Source organism: Parasteatoda tepidariorum, chromosome 7 (genome assembly GCF_982258835.1).
Source record: "Parasteatoda tepidariorum strain Cologne lab strain chromosome 7, Ptep-v5.0, whole genome shotgun sequence".
In the NCBI taxonomy this organism is placed as follows: domain Eukaryota; kingdom Metazoa; phylum Arthropoda; class Arachnida; order Araneae; family Theridiidae; genus Parasteatoda; species Parasteatoda tepidariorum.
The window spans coordinates 76,906,715-76,929,323 of NC_141761.1; the positions used below are offsets into that span (position 1 = coordinate 76,906,715).

Consider the following 22,609-nt stretch of genomic DNA (forward strand, 5'->3'; position numbering starts at 1 on the left):
CTGACGGGGTCAGACCAGATCAATAAATCCGTTGACATTAAGAAAATCCGAAACCAGAATGAGACGGTCGATAAATATATTTATTAACCATTATACAACTATTATTTTTTGGTGCAAATTACATTTATATAGTAATAAAAATTTATGTTAAAGAGTTGTTGTTGTTAATTTACGTTGCACTAGAGCTGCACAATGGGCTATTGGCGACGGTCTGGGAAACATCCCTGAGAATGATCCGAAGACATGCCATCACAATTTTGATCCTCTGCAAAGAGGATGGCACCCGCGCTTCGGTAGCCCGTCGGGCGAAGTCGAGCAGTTTGAGGTATAACAGTTTAACGAGGACCAATACCGCACACCCTCGGTCCTTACGCAGACTAATCTAAGTGGTCACCCACCCGCACACTGACCGCAGCCAGTGATGCTTGACTTCGGTGATCTGCTGAGAACCGTGTCTTAACGATCAGTCCACTACTGGATGTTAAATAGATTCGTTGACAATTAGGAGATTCGACCAGCTTCATGAATAATGTGATACAAAGTGCATTTAATATATTAGCCTGTTTGATAAAGGAAAATATTAAATAACAGTTGCGCAGTCATTAAACTTGTAATAACAATTGACCTTTAATTTTCAATATTATTTAATATTATTTTAAAAATGATTGCTAAATTATTGCTAATTATAGAGCAATAGATAGCAAAAGAAATAATTTTACAGAAAAACTATGGTAACGAATTTGAATGAATATGTGTGTCTATCAAAACCATGGTTTAGTAAATTAAAATTAAAAAAATAAATTAAAAGTATATATTAATTTTTGTTCCGTTTAAAGAAATAATGTATAAATAATATGTATCGATCGAAATCATTACCCAAGAAATTAATATTAAAAATATCGCTACAGTTATTATTGCTTCATTTGAAAAATAATATATAAATAATAGGTATATATCGAAGCCATTGCTCAAAAATTTGAAATTAAATATATAACTTGTATTTATTGTTTCATTTGAAAATAATAATATTTTTTAAGTTATTAAAAACATTACATTAATTCCTTAATTAAACTGATCACATTAATTTCTAAAAAAAATTGCTTATCTTAAATCATAAGAACTAATTAATTGGTAATAATTAAAATTTGAACTCTATTTTTAACAACTTTGAATAACATAATTTATAGATAGAAGGGCGTTGGCTTAAGTTTTATGCTATATATTCACCACTATTTTTACTGAAAGTATTGGCGAGGATCTTCATAGAGCTGTGAGATATTGGCAAAAAAACTCATAAATAGTGCAGAGAATTTTAAGTATAGTTAAGTGTATTTAAGTAAGGTGATAAACTCAAGACAACTCCAGAGTGTTGGTGATACGTCAGTGTGTGATGCACTTGTTATTTATCACCATGGAGCTTTTTTTTAGCGTTTTTCTGGGAAATGGAAGGCCCTAAACAAATCTGTCACACCCAATTTCGTCAGCATAACTATTTTTATGATGTCAAACTTGTTTTCATTCAATAGGTAAAGGCAAATATGGGTAATAAAAAGTAACAAATTATTTTTTTTACTAAAGGGGAAATATACTGAAAGACAATAATACAGACGAAATTCTTTATAGCGAGAACTTTGAGTAAAGGCCGTATACAAAGGTATTTCCTTCGATAAATCGGGATTCTTGTTAAAACCGAATTAGCCTAACGTATAACTAAAATTTTTGTATTAAAATATGAGCCAGAAAATGTTCAAAAAGGTGTATTTTTTGTTGCTGTTATTTGAACAAAGGAAAAAAAAATTTTTTTTCCCCCATGAGATTGAATTTTGTGCAGATTAATTAATTAGTGTAGATGGCATTTTAATTGACAAAATCAGATACAAAAATACACTTTCTCTAAACAAACATACCTTTTCTCGAGCCTCAAAATTGCAGTACCCGCAATCTGATCTGGAAAATGTGGTCCCTATAATATGGAGCTATCGCAAGTTTTGCCACCTTATTAATGAAAATTTCATATTTTTCTATATCTTTAGAACTATTTTAGATAATTAAATAGTTTCTGCACACAGTTATAAGACTTGTGTATACATAGATAGTTTTATGAAAAAAACTTTTCTAATTATTATTTGTTTCAAGAAAGGTCGAAAATTTTTAAATAATAGTAAGTTATATAAATTTTTACATGTTGGAAAAGTATAAATGGGTATTTAATTTGTAAGGTGAGATATACAAATTTTTAAATAATTTTCTTTCAATAATGAGGAAATTTATAATTTAAACAGAATAGATGTAATAGTTCTTGAAAAAAATTCAAAAATAACTCTTCTAATTCAAGTCAGAATTAGAAAAAACAATAACATTAAGGGATCCGAACTTTCTCCTGCTTAACTACTGAAGATTACAATGTCAAAGTTGAAGATATCCCCCACCCTAGTTTGAGGGTAAAGGCCTATGAAAAAAAGATATGTTTGTTTAGAGAAAGTACTTTTTTTTTGTCTGATTCCGTTACGTAAAATATCATTTTACGAAATTTAATCATGTAATTATGTATTTAAAGTTAATCTCTTGAATTAATCATTAAGATTGCATGAAGAATATAAAAATAAAATAATTAAATTAAATGCTATTATGTGCTCCTTTTTTTTATATATAGATTTAGTGCATGTAACAACAGGTACGATAAGAAATACATTATCACAAGGATAAAAAAAATGAATTAACTATTAAAATTAACGAGTTTGGTAATGAAAAAAATGGGTTAAAAAGCACAATACCAAAATATACTGCAAAATAGAAATAAAAAAATATTAAACCAAAATATGCGGTATTTAAACCATTCATTTTATAATTTTTCCGTTCTGTTTATCAGAAATCCTTATCTTCAAAAGAATAGTTCTTCTTAAGACACATTTAGTAAATATAATCAACTGAAAAATAAATTTAAACGAATAAATGGTTTTTATGCCTTACTCTGAGATATCATGATAAAATTACCAAATTTTACCACATTCATTAAATTTTATCTCCTTTTAAGTAATATTTCACTGTCAGCAAAATTCATTGAATCAACTGTAAGGGCATAAAACATTGCTTTTGAGTATTTATACAATAGGAAAATAAAAGGGATTTAGGTCACCAAAACGATCTCAGTAACATTCCAAAACAAAACTTTAGGGAAGGAAAATTAGTATAATGAAAAAGAGAATATATTGCGAATGTACACACACACACACACACATATATATATATATATATATATATATATATATATATATATATATATATATATATATATATATATATATATATATATATATATATATATATATATATATATATATATATATATATATATATATATATATATATATATATATATATATATGTATATATATGTATATATATATATATATATATATATATATATATATATATATATATATATATATATATATATATATATATATATATATATATATATATATATATATATATATATATATATATATATATATATATATATATATATATATATATATAACAGGTGGGCTGAAAAGTTCGTAGGGTAACATAGAAAAAAGAATTTGATAAAATTTCCTTTTATTATTCAATATAGTTTCCTTCAAGGGCGATACAACGATTATAGTGGTCATATAATTTTTTGATACCATTTTTATAGTACGATTTGTCTTTAGCCTCAAAATAGGGCTTAGTTTTGGTGACAACTTCTTTATGGGCGCTAAACTTCGTTCCAGCGAGCATTCTCTTGAGGTCTGAGAACAAGAAAAAGTAGCTGGGGACCAAATCTGGAAAATACCGTGGATGCGGAAGCAATTCGAAGACCAATTTATAGAGTTTTGCCATCGTTTTCATTGACTTGTGACATGGTGCATTGTCTTGATGAAACAGCACTTTCGTCTTCTTCAAATGGGGCCGTTTTTCTGTGATTTCCTAGTTCAAACGCTCCAATAACACTATGTAATAGTCGATGTTGATGGTGTTGATGTTGTTCCTTTTTCAAGATAGTCAATGAATATTAAACCATGAGCATTCCAAAATACTGATGCCGAAACTTTGACTGCTGACTTTTGCATCTTTCCAAGCTTTGGAGTTGGTTCCTCTCGTGCAGTTCACTCGCTGACTGTCGATTGAACTCCAGTGTGAAATTATGGAGCCATTTTTCACCCATTGTCATATATCGACACATAAATTCAGATTTATTACGATTAAACGGCCTCAAACACAGCTCAGAATCATCAATTCGTTGTTGTTTTTGGTCAATTGTGAGCTCGCGCGGCACTCACTTTGCCTAGAGCTTTCTCATACCCAAATATTCATTCACGATATGTCTAAAACTTTCCTTTGATATCTTTAGAGTCTCAGATATTTTGATCAACTTCACTTTACGGTAATCTAAAATTATTTTGTGGACTTTTTTGATATTTTCTTCGCTAACAGCCTCTTTGGGGCGTCCACGGTGCGCATCTTCGTCGGTGTTCATTTCGCCTCGTTTAAACTTAGCAAATCACTTCTCAATGGTTGATTTTTCTGGTACAGAGTTCGAATAATGTTTCTCAAGCCAAGCCTTTGCTTCAAGAGTATTTTTTTTTCGATAAAAAGCAATGCTTTATAAACACGCGAAATTCCTTTTTATCCATTGTTTTTAAACAAACAAAAGTTACTGCACTAAAAATACTATATCTCACAAACTGTTAGTTCGACAGCTGTCAAATTTATACACGTGTCTTTCGAAGGTTAGAACTAACTAAAAATCATATGTTTTTAATAATAGTAGCCCCATCTATGTGTCAGCCTACGAACTTTTCAGCCCAACTGTTATATATATATATATAGATAGATAGATATAGATAGATAGATATGGATAGATAGATAGATAAATAGTTGTAGATAGATACAGAGAGTATGGTCAAGATTACCAAAATATGGTGTAATGATTTTGGAAAAATTTTCAATTAAATATGGTTTCATAATACGTCATTAAATTTGGCAAGTGTGGTAAAAATTGGCAGTTTTATCATAATACCTTAGAGCATGGTATAAAAACTATTTATTCCGGTAAACCTTATTTTCAATTTTGTATTTTCTCTATAATTTTGAAAGCCAGAATTTCGAGTAAACATTTACCATATCAAGAAAAATTAGTAAATGAATGATTTAAGTACAGTATATTTTATTTTTATCAGCCATAACTAGGTTGCTTTTTTAAAGAAAAAAAAAGCAGAAATGGCATTACCATACATAACTATAATTTTACCAGATTTGTTTTTCTCTATTTTCAACTGATTCATTCTATTAATTTTATTACTGATAAAATTGGGGCTTAAAACAGTCATAGCTTACTAACGGTAAAAAATTTATTCTAGAATATTTTCATAATATTGTGTAATATAATACAGACACAAATAATACAGAATCCCTTCATTAATTTCACTCTCCCGCAAGAGAAATAAATTCACACAGCTTATTTACACAGACCTGTCTCTTAAACAGGTGATGATATACTGAATTCCAGACATCGTACAAATTATTAAATCAAACATAATAAATGTTTTAAAAAGACTGTAAAATGATATCACAGTTGTTTAAAACAAGTTTGTCTGTTAGACTTGTCAATTATACCGTACTTAAGCCATTTAACAAATCAATACAGGAAATTTCTGAATATTTTGAATTGTTAAATAAAGGGACAATATCATCAGTTAAAGTGACGTATTTAAAAGAAATTATACAATTGTGTCTGTTTTGAGGTATATTCATCAAAACACAGCTAATTCAAATTTAAAATTTATAATGGGATCACATGGATCGACAATCTGAATTATATGGTTTTCTACATGGTGAAAAGAGTTTGGTGAAACTCCCGTACTGTATAGAAATGACATTTCTGGCTTAAAAAAAAATCATAACCCTGGTAAATAAAATCAAAATATACGGTAATTTTCCCTTGCTTATAACGGTTTAACGGAAATTCTAGTTCACCAAATTTTACCACATTTACTACACATTTAGTAAAAATTACAAAACTAAAAGGAAAAATTAAGCGATTAAATGGTTTTTCCATTTCAAATTCATCATAACTTGATAGAGAGAAAAATATTTTTATCACTTTCTTATTCTGTTATATTATGTATAAGAATTTCCCTTCAGTTTTTAAAATTGTATTAAAAGTTTACCTAAAACTTTTTCTGAGGTAGCCATATGGGGTATATTTGCCCTACTACGTTAACTTGAAATGTCTCAAAATAAAATAAATTTGAAAATGTTGAAATGAATGGAATGTTTAGTTCACGAATTGTGTTCGCTTTTTGATATTTTTAAAAACTAAAATGTTCTAAGTACTATATTATTTACTACAAATCAACTACAAAATCTCAAAAATTAAGTACTATGTTATAAATTGCTTTTATTAACAACTAACAACTTTTATAAATAATAACTTGGCGAACACAATTTTTATATTTATTAGAAAGGAGCAAGTGGAAAAAGTATAAACGGAATAGAGTATTTTAAATCGAATGTTAAATATTTATATCATCTTTTGTTAATAGAATTTCTCATTCAAGTTGATTTAAAGCGCTTCGTTTGTTAAAAACAATTTGAAAAGTATTTGAAATTCAATTAGTTTTTCCTTTCAAAATGCGGATTTAGAAAAGATTTTTTTATGTAGAATTTTTCAAAAAGTTCGCTTTGAAGCATTAAGCTACGCTTGAAATTAATAGAATTACAATGCTTTTCACTTTCATTAAAAGTTCCCTTGCGTAAGGAAAATAATTAACTTAAGGATTATTCTTCGAAAATCACAAAAGAAACCTTTTAACTTCTCTAAGTTCTCCAGGCAGTAACTTAAAGAAATTAGTAATTTTTCATATTAATATTTTATTGGTATATGCTAATATATCAGATACGTAAAACAATACTAAAAGACAATAATTAATAAGCGATAGTAAAATTATATTTAGATGTTTCCTAAAACTTATTTTACTAACAAATAATATTAAAACATTTAAGTGTAGTACTTAAAACACTTTTCTTTTTAATTGCAACTTGAGAAAGGAGATTAAGTCAATGAAGTCAATAAGTCAAATAAATAAATAAAATAAAATAAAATAAAATAATTGAAAGACGTTTATTAAAGCTTGTTCCAAATAATTGTACCCTCATTTTGATATTTCATTCATTATTTTGAAATTTTTTTAGACCTTTAATTAATAAGTTAATTAATTGATAATTTAATTTTTAACACTGTTTTTATAGTCAGTAAGACTCATTTATAGTACAAACGGAATTATTCTAAATTGCAATAAATAATAAAATAATAACAATAAATAGTTTTTAGAAATTATCACTGTTAAAACATTGACTTTTTCGAATATAAATATTAAAATTACCCATGTACCGTTACCCCCCCCCCCAAAAAAAGCTATGAAAAGTCGTATATTTAATTTTCGATTTCTCAGGAACTATTCAGCCGATTTTGCTCAAACTTTATATATTTTGGTTAGCAAAATTACATTTTCATTTGTCTGGAACTATTTTCAGATAAACGAATCTTGTTACTGTGTGCAAAAATTTTGCAATTCGCTTATAAAGTTCTCGAGATATGTAGAAATATGCAGAAAGTAAAATTAAGTTTTGGACCACTCTCTAGACTAAACTATTAGGACCATATTTCCCAGACTACGACTACCACCTTTATTTTTGGAGTCAAAAATCCGTCGGGGGAAAAAAAGCTTGTTTACTCAGAGGAAGTAAGCTTCGTTTTCTGATTCCGTAAGTTAAAATATTGTCTGCACTAATTGATTAGCATATTTGAAGTCTCCTCTCGAGCCATTAAGATTGAGTTCTAGAACGTGAAGATCAAATCAATAGATAAAAAGTTATTTAGGATGCGCCATTTTGTTCGTGCTCTGTTAATAACTTTTATTATAACAACTGATATCTTTAATGCATGGCATTCCATTAAAATACATGGAATTCAGTAGTTTTTTTTAAATTATTAATAAAAGAAACAAAACTATAGGCTGCAATATTTTTTAGTGTGCTTCTTTCTGGCAAAGGATGTTTTGAACGAATGTTTCAGTCAAACATCATAGCAACTGTGAAAAAGTACATTTTAAATAAAAAATAAGCACTTTTGTTTCAGGTTGTTTAAAAAATAATGATCGCTAAAAAAAGATGGACATAGCGAAGTACACTTAATAGTTTTATAGTTTTTAGTAACAGTTTTATAGTTTTTTTATTAATAGTTTTAGTAGTTTTCCCTTTAATAGTTTTACATAAATAGTAATTTTCACACAAAGAGCATATTACACTGGAAAGTGTGAAGGGTCTTATTCATTAAATAAAAATCTGGCCATTAGTAATTTGATTCGCAATTGATGCTGAATGTGTACTTTCAAATAAGCTAATGAGCTGTTCATTACTTATTAATGCATTTAGATGTTACATAAACTATCCAAATAATATGTACGCAAAATGTGATCAATGTGGAATAAATTTATGCTAAAAATCGATATTGGATTAAAAAAAATTTTTTTATTGACATCTACGTTTAATTATCCTTTTAAAAGAAACAATTTGAATTGATCTAAGAATGCTGTCATGTGTGTCGAGACATATTAATAGAGATGATGGTAACTAACACTACTGGGGTCTTACCAAGCCATTCAAAGCCGCGGTAGCCATTTTATTAGTGACAAATTTTAATTTCCGATGAGCAAGGAAGCTTTTAGTGACGGACTTTGCTCTATTTTGTAGTGGAGAGGGATGCTTTAGGGAAAGCTTGGATTTTAAATTTATTCATTCATGTTATTAATTTAAATTTTACAACCCCTACCTTTTAACATTTTAAAAATGTCATGCTTAATTTCATATCCTCTATTTAGTGCTTAATTATTAAGTGTTCTTTATTTGTTTTGTGATGTGAAGGAGCAGATCAAAAATGGAAAAATTAAATAGAATGAATGAGGGAGCCACAATACGTAAAAAACTGGGTTAATTTAGTTCAGAACCCCTTGCAGCATCACTTATTCGTGATAACACTTCTACAATTTAGATATAGATCTGAAAGGGAAGGAAATTCTTCCGGATACCTGTACCCCTGCTTCGGCTCAGCAACCAACCACATAACGTGCTCAGCAACCAACCACATAACGTTCGATTTTACAGGTTTTACAAGCACAATTATCGCATGTACTCGGTGAGCCTGAGCGGCTTCGAAGATCGAGCCCCGGTCACTCTGAACCAAGGTCCGATGCTCTAACCACAAAGCTCTCCGGCTAAATCTCATGTAATTGAAATTGCCCGAAAATAATGAAGTTACAGATAATTGCAGACGCAGAGCGTGAGATAGCAAATAGCACCTTAATTTATTTAAGTTCTTTAAAAATATTCCTATGCAAAAGGCGCAAAAGGACAGTAAATTTTGCAAAAGACTAAAAACACGTAAGGAAATCCTGAAAAAAACTACCTCGATTAATACCGTAATTTCTAATTCCTCTTACAAATATTGAATGCATATTATACAGTTTCCTCTTTCAAAGCGGGAAAAAAAAATAGGGGAAGAACTAAATGGGAGCTCAAAATACCATTATTCTTTCGTTTGTAATCCATTTTTGGTCTTAAAAGGTAAACCAATTGAATTCGAATAAATGTTGTTAGCGTTTGCCGCAGCAAAAATACAAAAACATATTAAAATGCAAATACTTTCATTTGATCAGGGAATTCTCAAACCTAAACGAATAAAAGCATCTGGAAGAAGTTTTATTAACCCAAATAAATACAAAACGTTCGTCATGTTTTCTTTTCCTTAAAAAAAAAAAAAAAAAAAAAAAAAGGGAATGAACATAATTTCTTTTCATTTCCGATTAAATGCAAAGATTATGAAAAAATGATCGAGTTTTTAGGCAAAAGATGTGTTAATTTCTTTGATCTGTATTTCGATAGTTTCCTAAATACTTTTGATGTTTCCTGTGCATAAAAATGAATGTTTTTTGTTATACTCATTTAAAACGAATCGGCTCGATGTCTCAGCTTTCTAGATCAAATTAAATAGTGTGAGATTAAAAAATTGTGCGCTAAATTTGAGAAGAGTGCTGATCTTTAAGAAGATTAAAGAAAAAAAGTTGTACTTTCAACTTAAATTTTTACTATTGTTTCAGTTGATTTTTTTCAAAAAGATTATATAAGATATACCTAGCATTTAAAAATTTTTAGAATCCTATTTCAAATTTTATTTAAGAGCAAATTATATTAACTTTAAATTCCTCTTTAAATATTTTAATTTTCTTCAAAAGTTTATTATATTACGATTTTATTTTGCTCTTTTGAAAATCAAGTTCTAAATAGCTCCACAAACTATTAAAGTTTGGCTACAGACTACAGTGTATAGATGATTTTATAAAAAAAGTTTCATTTTACATTTTTAGAAGTTATTTGAATATGCATCTCTAACAAATATTTTATACATATTTATTATATACATATGTACATATTTTAATTTAAATCTTTTAAAAGAAAATTTTTATCATATTTCTTTCTAGGACTATAATATTATCTGAATAGTTTTGTTTTTCAACAAATTAAATGATTAAATACATTCAAAAATAATTATTTTAATTAAATGGTTTATTACCAATTTATTGGACAAAAAAAAAGAAAAAACTTTTACTGTAAAAAAATGGACTTTCAAAAATCACGAAACTTCCTTCGTTTTTGATGAAGCTGTTCTTTGGTATATGCTCCGAATCAATGAAAAATTTGACCCGCTGTTCAGCGATGGATGTAAAATAAAATGAAATAGTGAATAAATTACAGTTCCAATATGTTTTAATTACGTTTCAAATGTATAAAAATTTCGCAGGAAACATTTTCAGATTTAAAAATGTTTCTGATATGCTCATTTGTAGGAGTTTAATTTTGTTTGATAAGGAAATATTTCTGGGAATTCATCCCTTAGGGACTTTTTGAACGTTTTTGAGTACTAAAAATTAATAAATCAATTTAAAAGAAGCAATTCAACTAAGTTTGTAACAGATCAATTTACTTTTGACAAATTTCAAAGTTTTCTGGTCACAATTTATATATGTTTAATTTAAAATGCCTGATTCATTAATAAATACCAACCTATTTTTTTAAAAATAGAAACATCGATTTGTATTTGAGAATTCTTGTAAGATTATATTTATTTATTTATTCTTTTATTTATCTAATTTGTAAACGAGAATTCAAAAAATAAGATTTAAATACAACAGAAGTAATTATATATATTATATCAAAATTAACTTAAACATAAACATTAGTTCTTAAACATAAAATATCTATTGCTTGAACTAAACTAATTTGGCAAAGACCTAAGAAGATAGAAAAACTTCCAGAGATAGAAAGAATGAATCAAACTATTAAAAATTATCTATAATTTCTTTGCCTTGTTTATGTTTTAGAACCTAAAACAAATGAAGTTAATTTTGCATAATTAACGTAACTACTTCTTACTTAACTAGTTAATAGTTAGTCGCCTTAAATCTTAATTTATTGAATTTGGACTAAGCATTTGCCATGCTCTTAATTTGAATTCACAATTAATATTATGACAAAGGAATCAACTAATAAATTTCCCTCACTATTGCATAAGTTTGCTGTAAACAAAGTAACCATAACTATAGTATTAATTTTGCAGGGTAGATAGAAAGTAATACACGGATTGAAAATTTATATTTTATTTATTTGAAAAATGAAATATTATGAATACTATATTATAATTGTGTTCTAAGTATTTGTGAGAAGCATTAGGGGCAAATTTTTCTGATTTTCTAAATTTTTGCTGTTGTTTCAAAATAGATTTTTTTTTCATACACTGTGAAAAGTTAGGTTCAAAGTAGTTGTCACCATTTTAGGTGTTGAAGTGAATTGAAATTGTTTGCAGTGTTCGTAATCACATTTTTTATTTACTTTTCCTCTCTTATTGTTCTTTTTTATTAATTTATAAATTTTTTGTTGCATGTTTGTTTACTGAAAACACAAATTTTCATGTGTATAAAAATCAATTTAATAGCATCATCGAAAAAATATTTCGTTTAAGAGACACGCTCATTTATTTAAGATATTCGCTCTAATTCTTTTAAACAATTGCTATTTTGTAAATTTCATATATTTTTTGGTACTTAAATAATTATTTTCAACAGAGTTATATTTGTGCTCCTTTTTTGCTTATATTTGTGCTCCTTTTTTCCATTGTGCTTATTTTTTCTCAATATCATATTTTAGTTATAAATAAATTATTTTAACTGAACAGGGGTTATCATGAAATTTTTTTTTATAAAATTTATAAAAGAATAATTGTTTGAAAAAATTAGTGCGAATATATTAATAAAAAAATTCGTGTTTTTCAAACCTAATGTTTTTCTGCAATGAGCCTGTCAAATTGATTCGAATGCGCATGAAAATATATGTTGTCAATAAACAAACACACAAAAAATGAATAAATAATTAAAAAAGAACTAAAACAGTGAAAAATAAAATAAATAACATTACTGTAAACACTGTAAAAAAATTTAATTATCATACAGAAATGTCATTATCATACAGATTTTTTTTTCTCCATATACATCATGCGAAGGAAAAAATTGTTACTTTTCAAAATTAATCGTAAAAATATATCTCCGAAAAATCGATCTGTTTCAAAGAAAAAATACTCTTTTATTTGAAATGAAGTAAAGCGTAATTGCAAATAATTGCTTCTACTTTGAACTTTCATATGATGTTAATTTGCTGCAACCTTTATAAGGTGTGAAATTGAGCGACATTACCATACAAGATGACCCACAACATGGAGTAATAAAGTTTAAGAAGTGTCATAATATGGTTCAATTTACAAGAATACAATGCAAGAATTCAGAATAAACATGATCATTAATCAAATAAATCGATGCATTTAATCAAATAAAAAATTTTGCTCCATGAAAATGTTAAAACTAAACTCTACGTGAAATTTATAATTTACTGTCACCCATAAATGCAGAAATAGCTCACACAGAATTTATAGTGCAGAGTGTTAGCGCAGAAAGAGCTTAAATGTTAATGTGAATTAATTTTACCTTTTTAATGCGTGTAAGGCTTTTGTGAATGCTACAACTCATTAAGAACCACAACAGTATAAGAAGAAACAAAATAAGTTATTGAATTAAAATTATAAGGAATTGTAATTGCACAGTCAATAATTACGCTTATAGTGTACGAATTCCAATTTTCGCAACATGCACCAATTCAGTATTATCTCAAGTGCTCTTATAAGTTTTTTTCATCTTCATTTTGCGAGTCATACATATTTGTTATAAACTAAATCCTTTTTAAACACATAAAATTGTTCAGTTTATTTTTAGTTCCAATCATAAAACATATTTAATTAAATGAATTTAAACTGTGCATTTTCAGAAATTTCTGATGATGGTTTCAATTAAAAATGTATTATACATAAGGCTAAGAGATTAATTATATTTGGTAATCATCAAACCTTTAGTAATTAGTGATTTAGTGATTTTTATTCCAAATAATATGTGTGCTTTATATTTAAAAATAATATTTTCCAAAAAATATATAATTTAGACTGAACCTCACACATACACACAGTTTGATTTTATATACAACCCCGTCTCTAAAAGTGATATTACATCATGGAAACTATGTTGCTCCGATTCTATATAAAATTAAAAAATATTGAAGAAATAAAAATATTAAAATTAGTTGATATTAAAACTTATTTTTGCTAGTTGAAGTTAGCTTTTCATCACAATGAAAACCGTGGGAACTGACTGATACTTCGTTTTATAATTTTTCCAAAATAAGTTTGAAATTTAAAATATATTGGACATATCTATCAGATAGCTACTATTTGTGTTAAGTAATAAATGCATGCATGATTTCAAACTAACTCAGAGTTTATATTAGATTAAAAAATGAAATATAAATAAAAATAATAAATAAGATATATAAATTCAAAATACTTTAAACATTGAAATACTTTTCTCTTCTATATGTTCTGTTTGATTTTAATACTGTAAATCAAATTTTAAAAGCAATTATTTTTATAATTGATTAATGTTTTGATTTGAGTGTTAATTGTGAACACTTTTGAATTGTTGTATTAATTTGATTAATTAAATCAATTTAAAAGTGATGGTTGTTGCTTTAAAATAAGTAAAATAATTATTCTTTTATAAGCTTTGAATTATAGCAAATAATTTAAATCTAATATTGTACTTCAATTTATTGCAATACTGAATTTTAAATTTGATTTATTAATAATTCTACTAAAAAAATTATCACTCTACCTAATGAAGCACTTTAATCATTTTTAGATTTTTTTTTCAGCAAATAAGTCAAATAAACGTACATTTAGGGGAATTTTATTTATTTTTATAATCACTTGCTTACTAATAAAAACGTTATTGAAAAAATAACTATTTTTCCAAAACAGATTTTAATTACTTATTCATTTTTTACAAGTTTATTTTATTTCATGCACCGATCTAATTTTCTAAGCACTTTATATTATTTGTTAATAACACGAAGCTTTTTTCATTTCAAATTTAACAAAAGTAATTTTGAAAGAACTGTTTTTATTACGAATATTGCATAAAACATTATATTATACGAATATTGCATAAAACATTATATTATACGAATATTGCATTATATTATACGAATATTGCATTGTATTATACGAATATTGTATACGAAATGAAGATCATACCAAATAAATTGAATATTTTGATTTCTTCTAAAACTTTTCAGTGCAATAAATTTAATTTTATTTAAAACAAGAGAAACTCATTTCGGAAAAATCAGGAAAAGTTTAGATTAAATTGCCAAACAGGAGAGATTACCAATGTAAATAATCTTTGATATTATTCAATATATTGCAGAAAACGCAATTTTGAAATAAATATTTTAAATTATTTATTAATTTGGACAGGACTAAGTTCTTTCGCTTATTTTATTTTGGGTCCAATATTTTTCTTGAATTACCTATTTTCTTATTTTTTAATATGAAGGTTATATTTTTTTAACTCGCTAGACCTGTATGTAGCACAATTTTTCCTGAGTATAAAGTGAAGAAATGTAATGTCGCGGTGGCGCAATTAATTCTTAAGTTCAATTTTAAGAAAGATGACCAAAAAAGAATTCGAGGAAGGTGACCACTTTTATTGTAGACACTGATATTGTGACTTCAATAATTTATAAATTGTGAAAGAAAAACGCAACAAGCAGGTACACTTACAAAAATTAATGGCATAATATGCAATGGCTCCATAAGACATGTTCAAGCCTTAAAAACCTCTAAATAGAGTGGTTAAATTTTTTTTAATAGTGATAATTTAAACTAGTTAATAGGATTTTTTTCATTCGATGCGTTTTACTTATTTTCCATGATAAAATTTGTTCTTTTCATTTAATCATAAGTTATTCATGATTTAACTATTTGAATAGTGTTAGTTTCTATATTTTAACTACATTTTTTCCTTACTATAACGCATGAGAAGCTCACCTCGATATTAGAGAAAAATGGCCCTATGTAAGTTTTTTCCAAAACTTTTTTTCATATTTTGTGCTCCATATTTCGCAATTTTTGCTCGAAATATGTTGAGTAGATTTATGAGAATTTAAAATATACATAAGCATTTCTTGTACGAATCTCTGTTCCTGAAACTTTGCTGTTTGTCGATAAAATTGTTATTCTTGAAAATTTATTTCTCTTAACTAAGTTTACCTTATTGGTTGGTTTGTCGTCGGCCTTCTGAGTCCAAGTCTGCGGGTTCGATCCCCGGCCCAGACACCGGATTTTCGGGATGCAGAAAATCCTCAGCGGCCATGTCGTATGATTATGCGGCATGTAAAAGATCCCTGGAGTGCCTTATTGGCTCTTGGCATTTCCGGCAAAATTAAATTCCTAGTGCACTTTAGCATCCAAATAGAGTCTCGGTGCTGCCATCTAGTGTGGCAGAAACTAGACGTCCAAATTAACATGACCAACGGTATCTCACCCATTGTGGTGGTCCTGAAAGAGTGGATACCAACTCTGGAGAACGCACTAGGTCTGCTCATCGGCAAATCCGATTGTGCAGCTCATTGGAAATAAAAAAAAATAAGTTTACCTTATAGAATGCACAAATATCTAAAAAGGATATCAAGCAGAAATAAAGCTCATATTAATATACCGAAAGACTACGTTATAATGCCGTAGTTTTTTTTTCTTCTAATTGAGATACAAGTTCAAAGAATAGAGACACGTACAAGAAATGTTTACGCATATTTTAAATTCTTTTACAAATACTCAACCTAGTTTAAACGAAAAAAAAAGTGAACTATTGAGAACGGGATATGAAAAACTGTTTGAAAATAAACTTTCTAACGACCGTCACTCCTGAATGTCGAGGTGAGTTAGTTATCTTACATAGTAAAGAGAAAATGAAGTTAAAATATAGTAAATAACACATTTCAAACAGTTAACCATGAATACTGATTAAGTAAAAAGAATAAATTTGTGATGGAGAATAAGTTAAAAGTACCAATTAAACAGATTTAATCTTATCACTACAAGTTTAAACATTTTCTGCACGAGTCTCTATTTTGAAGACTTTTATTTTGATTTTAAAAAAAAATAAAATAAGGTTATCTATTCTACGCTTACCCTATGTTATTAATAATTTTATTTCTCCCTGATATCCTTTTAAGACATTTATGCATTATATAAGATGAACTTAGTTAGAAGAAATAAATATTTAATTGGAACAATTTTACCGATAAACAACAAAAAATTCATTATATTTTAAATTATTTGAAATAATTTAAAATTTTATTGGAAAGATAATAGTAATAATTTGAGAGGGTAATCGAAAATTCTGTGAAAGTTATAAACTTATAGTTAGGAAAAGCACAATAACTTTTTTTCTAAATGAAATTTCATAATTGCATTAACTAAAATGTCCTACTTTCTAACAGAGTAAGTTAAATAAATTAAATTTAAAAAAAAATGACATTTGAATGTGGGTACTATTTTATCAAAGTAGATATTAATGCATGCACATTATGAAATTTAAAATATATTGAATATAAAGATTTACATATTTTAAAAATTTGAAAATATTTTACTTCAATGTTGAAGTTAAGGCTAACTTCACAAGTATTCTTGTTTTCCGGAATTGAAAAGAGTCTAGTCCCACTCCTTCTCATATTTTTAAAATTTAAATGCGTAATATTTCCTTTCACTGTGATATAATTACATCGAAAACTATGGTCTCAATTATTTGCATGAAATGTGAAAATTAATTACTTATTTCTGAAATTCGCTTTTGAAACTAATTTACGAAACAAAAATTTATGTGAACAAAAGATAAATTTATTTAGAAAAGATTTATTTATTTAGAAAACAAAGCTTAATCGGAAAACAAAACTATTTCATAAAAAAAAAATGAAACTTATTTAGAAAACTGACTGATTAGTTAGAAAATATAACGTATTCAGAATGCAAATTCGAAATTAATTATTTTTAAAACAGCGCAAATGCGAGATAAAAGAAATTCTGGTAAAATAATCATACCATATGAAAATGAGAATTCTGAATAAAAACCACAATAAAAAAACCAAAGTATGCGGTATTTTATGCATTCATCTGGTAATTTTTCCATTCATATGGTAACGATTTACCGGAAATACTAATTTTCAAAATCATAGTTTTATTGCTGCACATTTAGTAAAAAGTATAAAACTGAGAGGTTAATTTAACTGAATAAATAGTTTTCATGCCATGCTCTTAGGTATCATGATAAAGTAGCTGAATTTTACTACATTTACCAAATTTATCACATATTATAAAACCATATTTTATTGTTAATTTTACCAAGATCATTAGCAAAGCACTTAGGTAAGAATTACTGAGCTCGTTGCTGTTCCCATACAGCGAAAAACCTGTAAATTTAACCATTTTTTATTAGTTTTGACCATACTTTTTTTCTTAGTGCGATAATGCGGTATTGTTATCCTTAAAGAATTGAAACTCTTTTATATGCATGAAACATTTTGGCAGTTTTTAGTTTTAAAGTGGATGGAGCTTAATTCCTTTTCAGATGTTTTTATGTACAGGTTCATGAAAATCCCTAACAAACGAATAATTTAGTTTAACTTACTTTATCAAACCGTTCAAAAAAGAGAAACTAATGCGTAATTATGGAATTCATGAGAAATCTAAATTTTCTAAATTTTAACAAACAAAAAACAACAGAAGCAGTTGTTCATGTATTTCAAAAGTAAACTAATAATAATAATAATAAACTATAACTAACGGTTAAAAACAGTTTTTAAGAGATTTCGTATGTTCTACTTGCCTTAATTGTTTTTGAAGGGGGAAAAAAAAGAACGCGAGGATATATTCAGATGCTTCTTCACTGTAAAAATTCTGCATTAAATTACGGTAATAAATGTAAGTGCAGCATCAGTTAACTCTATTATTTTACAGTAAAATCCATTTTAGCTGTAAAATTTTGTGCTGCAAATTTTCCTGTAATATTAATTGTACAGTGATTCAGTAATTTTGCAGAAAATATTACAGTAAAATTTTGCGGTATATCAAATATTTGGTTCTGTAAAGTGTACCGGTTTAAATGGATTTCATCGTTGAAAATACCGTCACCCTTAGTGCGGGTACGTTTTACCATATTTTTTACTGTGTTTACAGCTTTATTAGAAGTAGTAACAGGCGCATATCTAGAAAACAAAATTAATTTCGAAAAATGAACGCTACTAAGGAAAAAATTTGTTTCAGAAAACAAATCATTCAATTGAATCAGAGGTTGGGCTTGTTCAAATATTTTTGCAGAGTTCCAATTGTTGGAAACTATTAATAGGAAATGTTTCATGATCTGAAACTATTATACACGCTTGATTGTTTTAAAAAATTATAATGATTATATTTTAAAATATTATTAAAAACTAGGATAAATTTCTGAAACTCCTGAATCTGATGCTCTTACATAGTCTCATTAAGAGTATAGGCAATTCAATTATTTAGTAAAAACAAAATTAAAAAAAACTAATCCAAAAGAAAAGGAGAACTATTTGAAAAAAGCAGATGAATCTTTTACGAAACAAAATTAATTCCAAAAAAAAAAAAAAAGAAAAAAAGAAAGAAACACTTTTGAATTAATTAGAAAACAAATTAATTCACTAAAAGGAAAACTAATTTGAAACCGGACAAATCATTTAGAAAACAAAATTATTTCAAAAAAATAAAAACTATGAAGGAAAAAAAAACAGACGAATCGCTTATATGACAAAACTAATTATAAAGAAATGAAAATTGTTCAGAAATCAATCAAATCGAATATAAAAAAAAGCGAATTCGGAAAAAAATTTAGACTATTTAGAAAACAAAATTATTTCGGAAAACCGACACTTACTGAAATGAAAACAAAAAAAAAAAAAAAGGGGGGGGAGAGCCCTTATGCAAATAACGAAGCAAAATAGCTATGGTGGGAAGTCAGCAATAAAAACACTCCAAGATTCTTGTACTTGCCTTGATTTTTTTAACAAACCACTGTGTCAAAGAATGCGATACCAATGTGTCAAAGAATGAGAAAAAGAATTTTCCATGTACTTCTATGCATTCTTATTTAAAGTACATGCATAGTAACCCCTTTTGAAAACATAGTGAAATCGGAAAAATGAAGACTCAATTGAGAAGAAACAATTTATTCAGAAAACAAAACTCATTCAGAAAATGAACACTTGTAGGAGACAAACGATTGATGTCGAAAACAAAACTTTTTTAAAAAGAAGTAAATTTAGGATGGAACTACAATATATAAAAATTATCGGTAAGAAAATATTTCAAGGATTTAAACTGTCTTATGCGTCTGAACTGGTCACTGTTTTAAAAGCACAGGAGTTTAAATTTTTAACAATTAGTCTTACAACATCTTTTCATAGCTTCGTTGAAATCATCATATACAGAAACAACCTTAGCATAATTTTGTTTAAAAAATACTATAATGTTTATTGCATTAGCAAATTTTTCTAGGGCAAATAGAGTAATATTACAAATTATAAATATTTCGCTATCGTTAACGCATTCATATTATCGTGCAATTAATAAAACGATATGGACGGGTTATCACTTATAATAAAATAAAAAAAACGTAACTGTTATCAGTTAAAAAAGAGCTCCAATCTGAGATTTATCCTACATCGCATCTTTTCAATAAGGCATTTCGATGCACCGAGCTTTATTATAGTAATAGTAGAAAAGAATATTATGAGTGGGACAGTTCATGTTATGTAAATATCACATGGTTGTATTAAGGACATGTACCTACCTCTATGCCGCACATATACAAGATGATCTGCTTATTTTTGCATATTATGCTTTATCATATAACTCTTTAAGTGCGGGATCTTACATAAAATGTGGATTGCAAATTTTGGAAATATAGTGCATACATTTTAGTATCTATAAGTATCTATCAACTACATTTCAAATATTCATACTCATAATATTGTTATACGTTATAATAAGGAAAATAAATATAATAAATAAAATCCAATCACAAGAACCCGTCAGTAACAGCCAGAAAGTTTGCTACAATACATAGTGAAACTAATAGTAATTTTCCAATAGGAACAATAACGTGAGGGGTTTAGTCTATCAATTCTATTTATTAACTTATTTCTCTTTTAAAGTAATTTAATGAAAAATGGTGCACAATTGTAGAAAATAACTATTAAAAATTAAAAAATGTGATGATAGTGCAGAAGTCATTGTCAGTATGTCAATATTGTCCGAACACCAGATGTGGGGCTACAAAATGTAAACATTAATAGAAAAATGGGTTCAATAAACTTTAGCCATTAAGTTATTATCATCTATAAGAAAGGTCCTCATAGTGGTCAATATCGATGACGGGCCATAATTTAGAATCGATTCGATAAATGGTTTTATAATTTCCTATGCTTATTCAACCGTAGGTTTATTCATAACATTTATTGAAAGTCGACGATTAAAAAAGTTTGGAAGCCCCAGATTTTTATCATTTATTTTGAGCATTTAACGTTTCTAATAGCATTTCACCTCCATATGGAATTATTAACGTTTCTTTTTAAAAATACAAGATAACATTTAAAAAGAAAATTTCTTTAAAAAAATACAAAATAGGGATACATTTTGTATCTGCGTCTCAGCCATGTCGCCGAGTCTTCACTCTCATTTCTATAGAAAATCGAATTATTGTTGTTGTTGTTATTATTATTTTTTAAATGCAAGATAAATTTTTTTTAAATTACATGATGAAATTAATGAAGAAAAAAAATACAAGATAAGGACTCACTCTGCGGCTGCGTCTCCGCCATGTCGGCCGTGTCTCCACTCTTGGAAGGCGAAATCTTGACGGTTTCGTTGGGCCGTAGCGTAGAAAAAGTTATATATGCTGCCGTCTCCTTGGTGGATGGCAGGATGCGGGCCAGAAAATGATGATGCTGGGCCAGTCTGCGACACGAATCTTTCAGTTGTCCAGAAGCCAGGATGACCTACAGGTATTAGTCCTGAGTTGATGCTTGCTACAGTATTCTCTTGTACTCCTTTATTGGTTACATTAGAAAGCAATATTGAATTCAATAATCACAGTATTAAAATATAATACTGTGATTAGATAATAGCTTTCAGGACTTAATAGGTAGTCCTTACAATAAACAGACAATTTCACAGCAATCAGGAGCAATTCGTCCAGGCTCAATATATATATATTTTTAATTACAGGATTTAATAAAAACTATTTATTATTTGATGATTGAAGATTTTTACGATAAAAGGATGAAGAAACAATGCACTAGTTTCTTTTGTTTTGTCTTATAAGTTATTCAAAACAATGCAAGTTTCTTGGCTGTTCAGAAAAACGGACGGTCAAATTTGTGATCGGGCGACGGCTTGACTACCGAGACCTCAGCGTAGCTGACATGTAAACCGAAAATCCCAACAGTGCTTGTAATGCATAGGCTCCGCCTTACTTCTCGCTGATTGGTTGGTTCTTTAAAAGTATTCGATTGCATGTCAAGTCGTAGGTTATTCTTTATCACTGCGGTAGTATCGCCCTCTAGAGAAGATTCTGTGAACTTTTCGCAACTGCAGCTGATTTTGGGTAACAAACCATCCTCATTTGAGGAGAAATAAAATTCTATTTTAAAGAAGTGCCAGGTAAACGCATTCCTTAGAAATACAGCTATCTAGTTTTATTTTTGCTGAAATAATATGTTAAGAAGTAATGGGGGAATAAAATAGAATTAGAATTTATTTTAACTTCAAAAATTCTTTTGTGCAAAAATCATTTTGCAAACAGTATTTAAAAATGAAAAAAAAAAAAAAAAAATTCAAATTTCTAAAAATACCTTTGTTTATGCAGCGTTATATCCAAATATATATTTAATAATAAATTAATGGTAACGGTGAAATTATATCAAGAAAAGAATTATATTAGCACACATGGAATGAGAAACTTAATTGAAGATTATCTTAACTTGTATAATCTCAAGATAGTTTAATAATAAT

At 27.6% G+C, this 22,609-nt stretch overlaps 1 protein-coding gene across 8 annotated transcripts in view; it reads right to left on the minus strand.

Moving 5' to 3' along the window:
* The window catches only part of tup (LIM1_Isl and LIM2_Isl domain-containing protein tup), a 128,362-nt gene extending 106,189 nt beyond the window's left edge, over positions 1 to 22,173 (minus strand). For 4 of the 8 annotated variants that reach the window (XM_071183277.2, XM_071183276.2, XM_071183274.2 and 1 more), the window contains exon 1: positions 21,396 to 22,173. In XM_071183277.2, coding sequence (XP_071039378.1) covers positions 21,396 to 21,417 — 22 coding nt within the window. In that variant the 5' untranslated portion in view covers positions 21,418 to 22,173. The remainder of the gene's footprint in view (positions 1 to 21,395) is intronic. The other 4 variants (XM_071183275.2, XM_016065903.4, XM_016065901.4 and 1 more) reach the window with 1 other exon arrangement.
* Between the last annotated feature and the right edge of the window lie 436 nt (positions 22,174 to 22,609).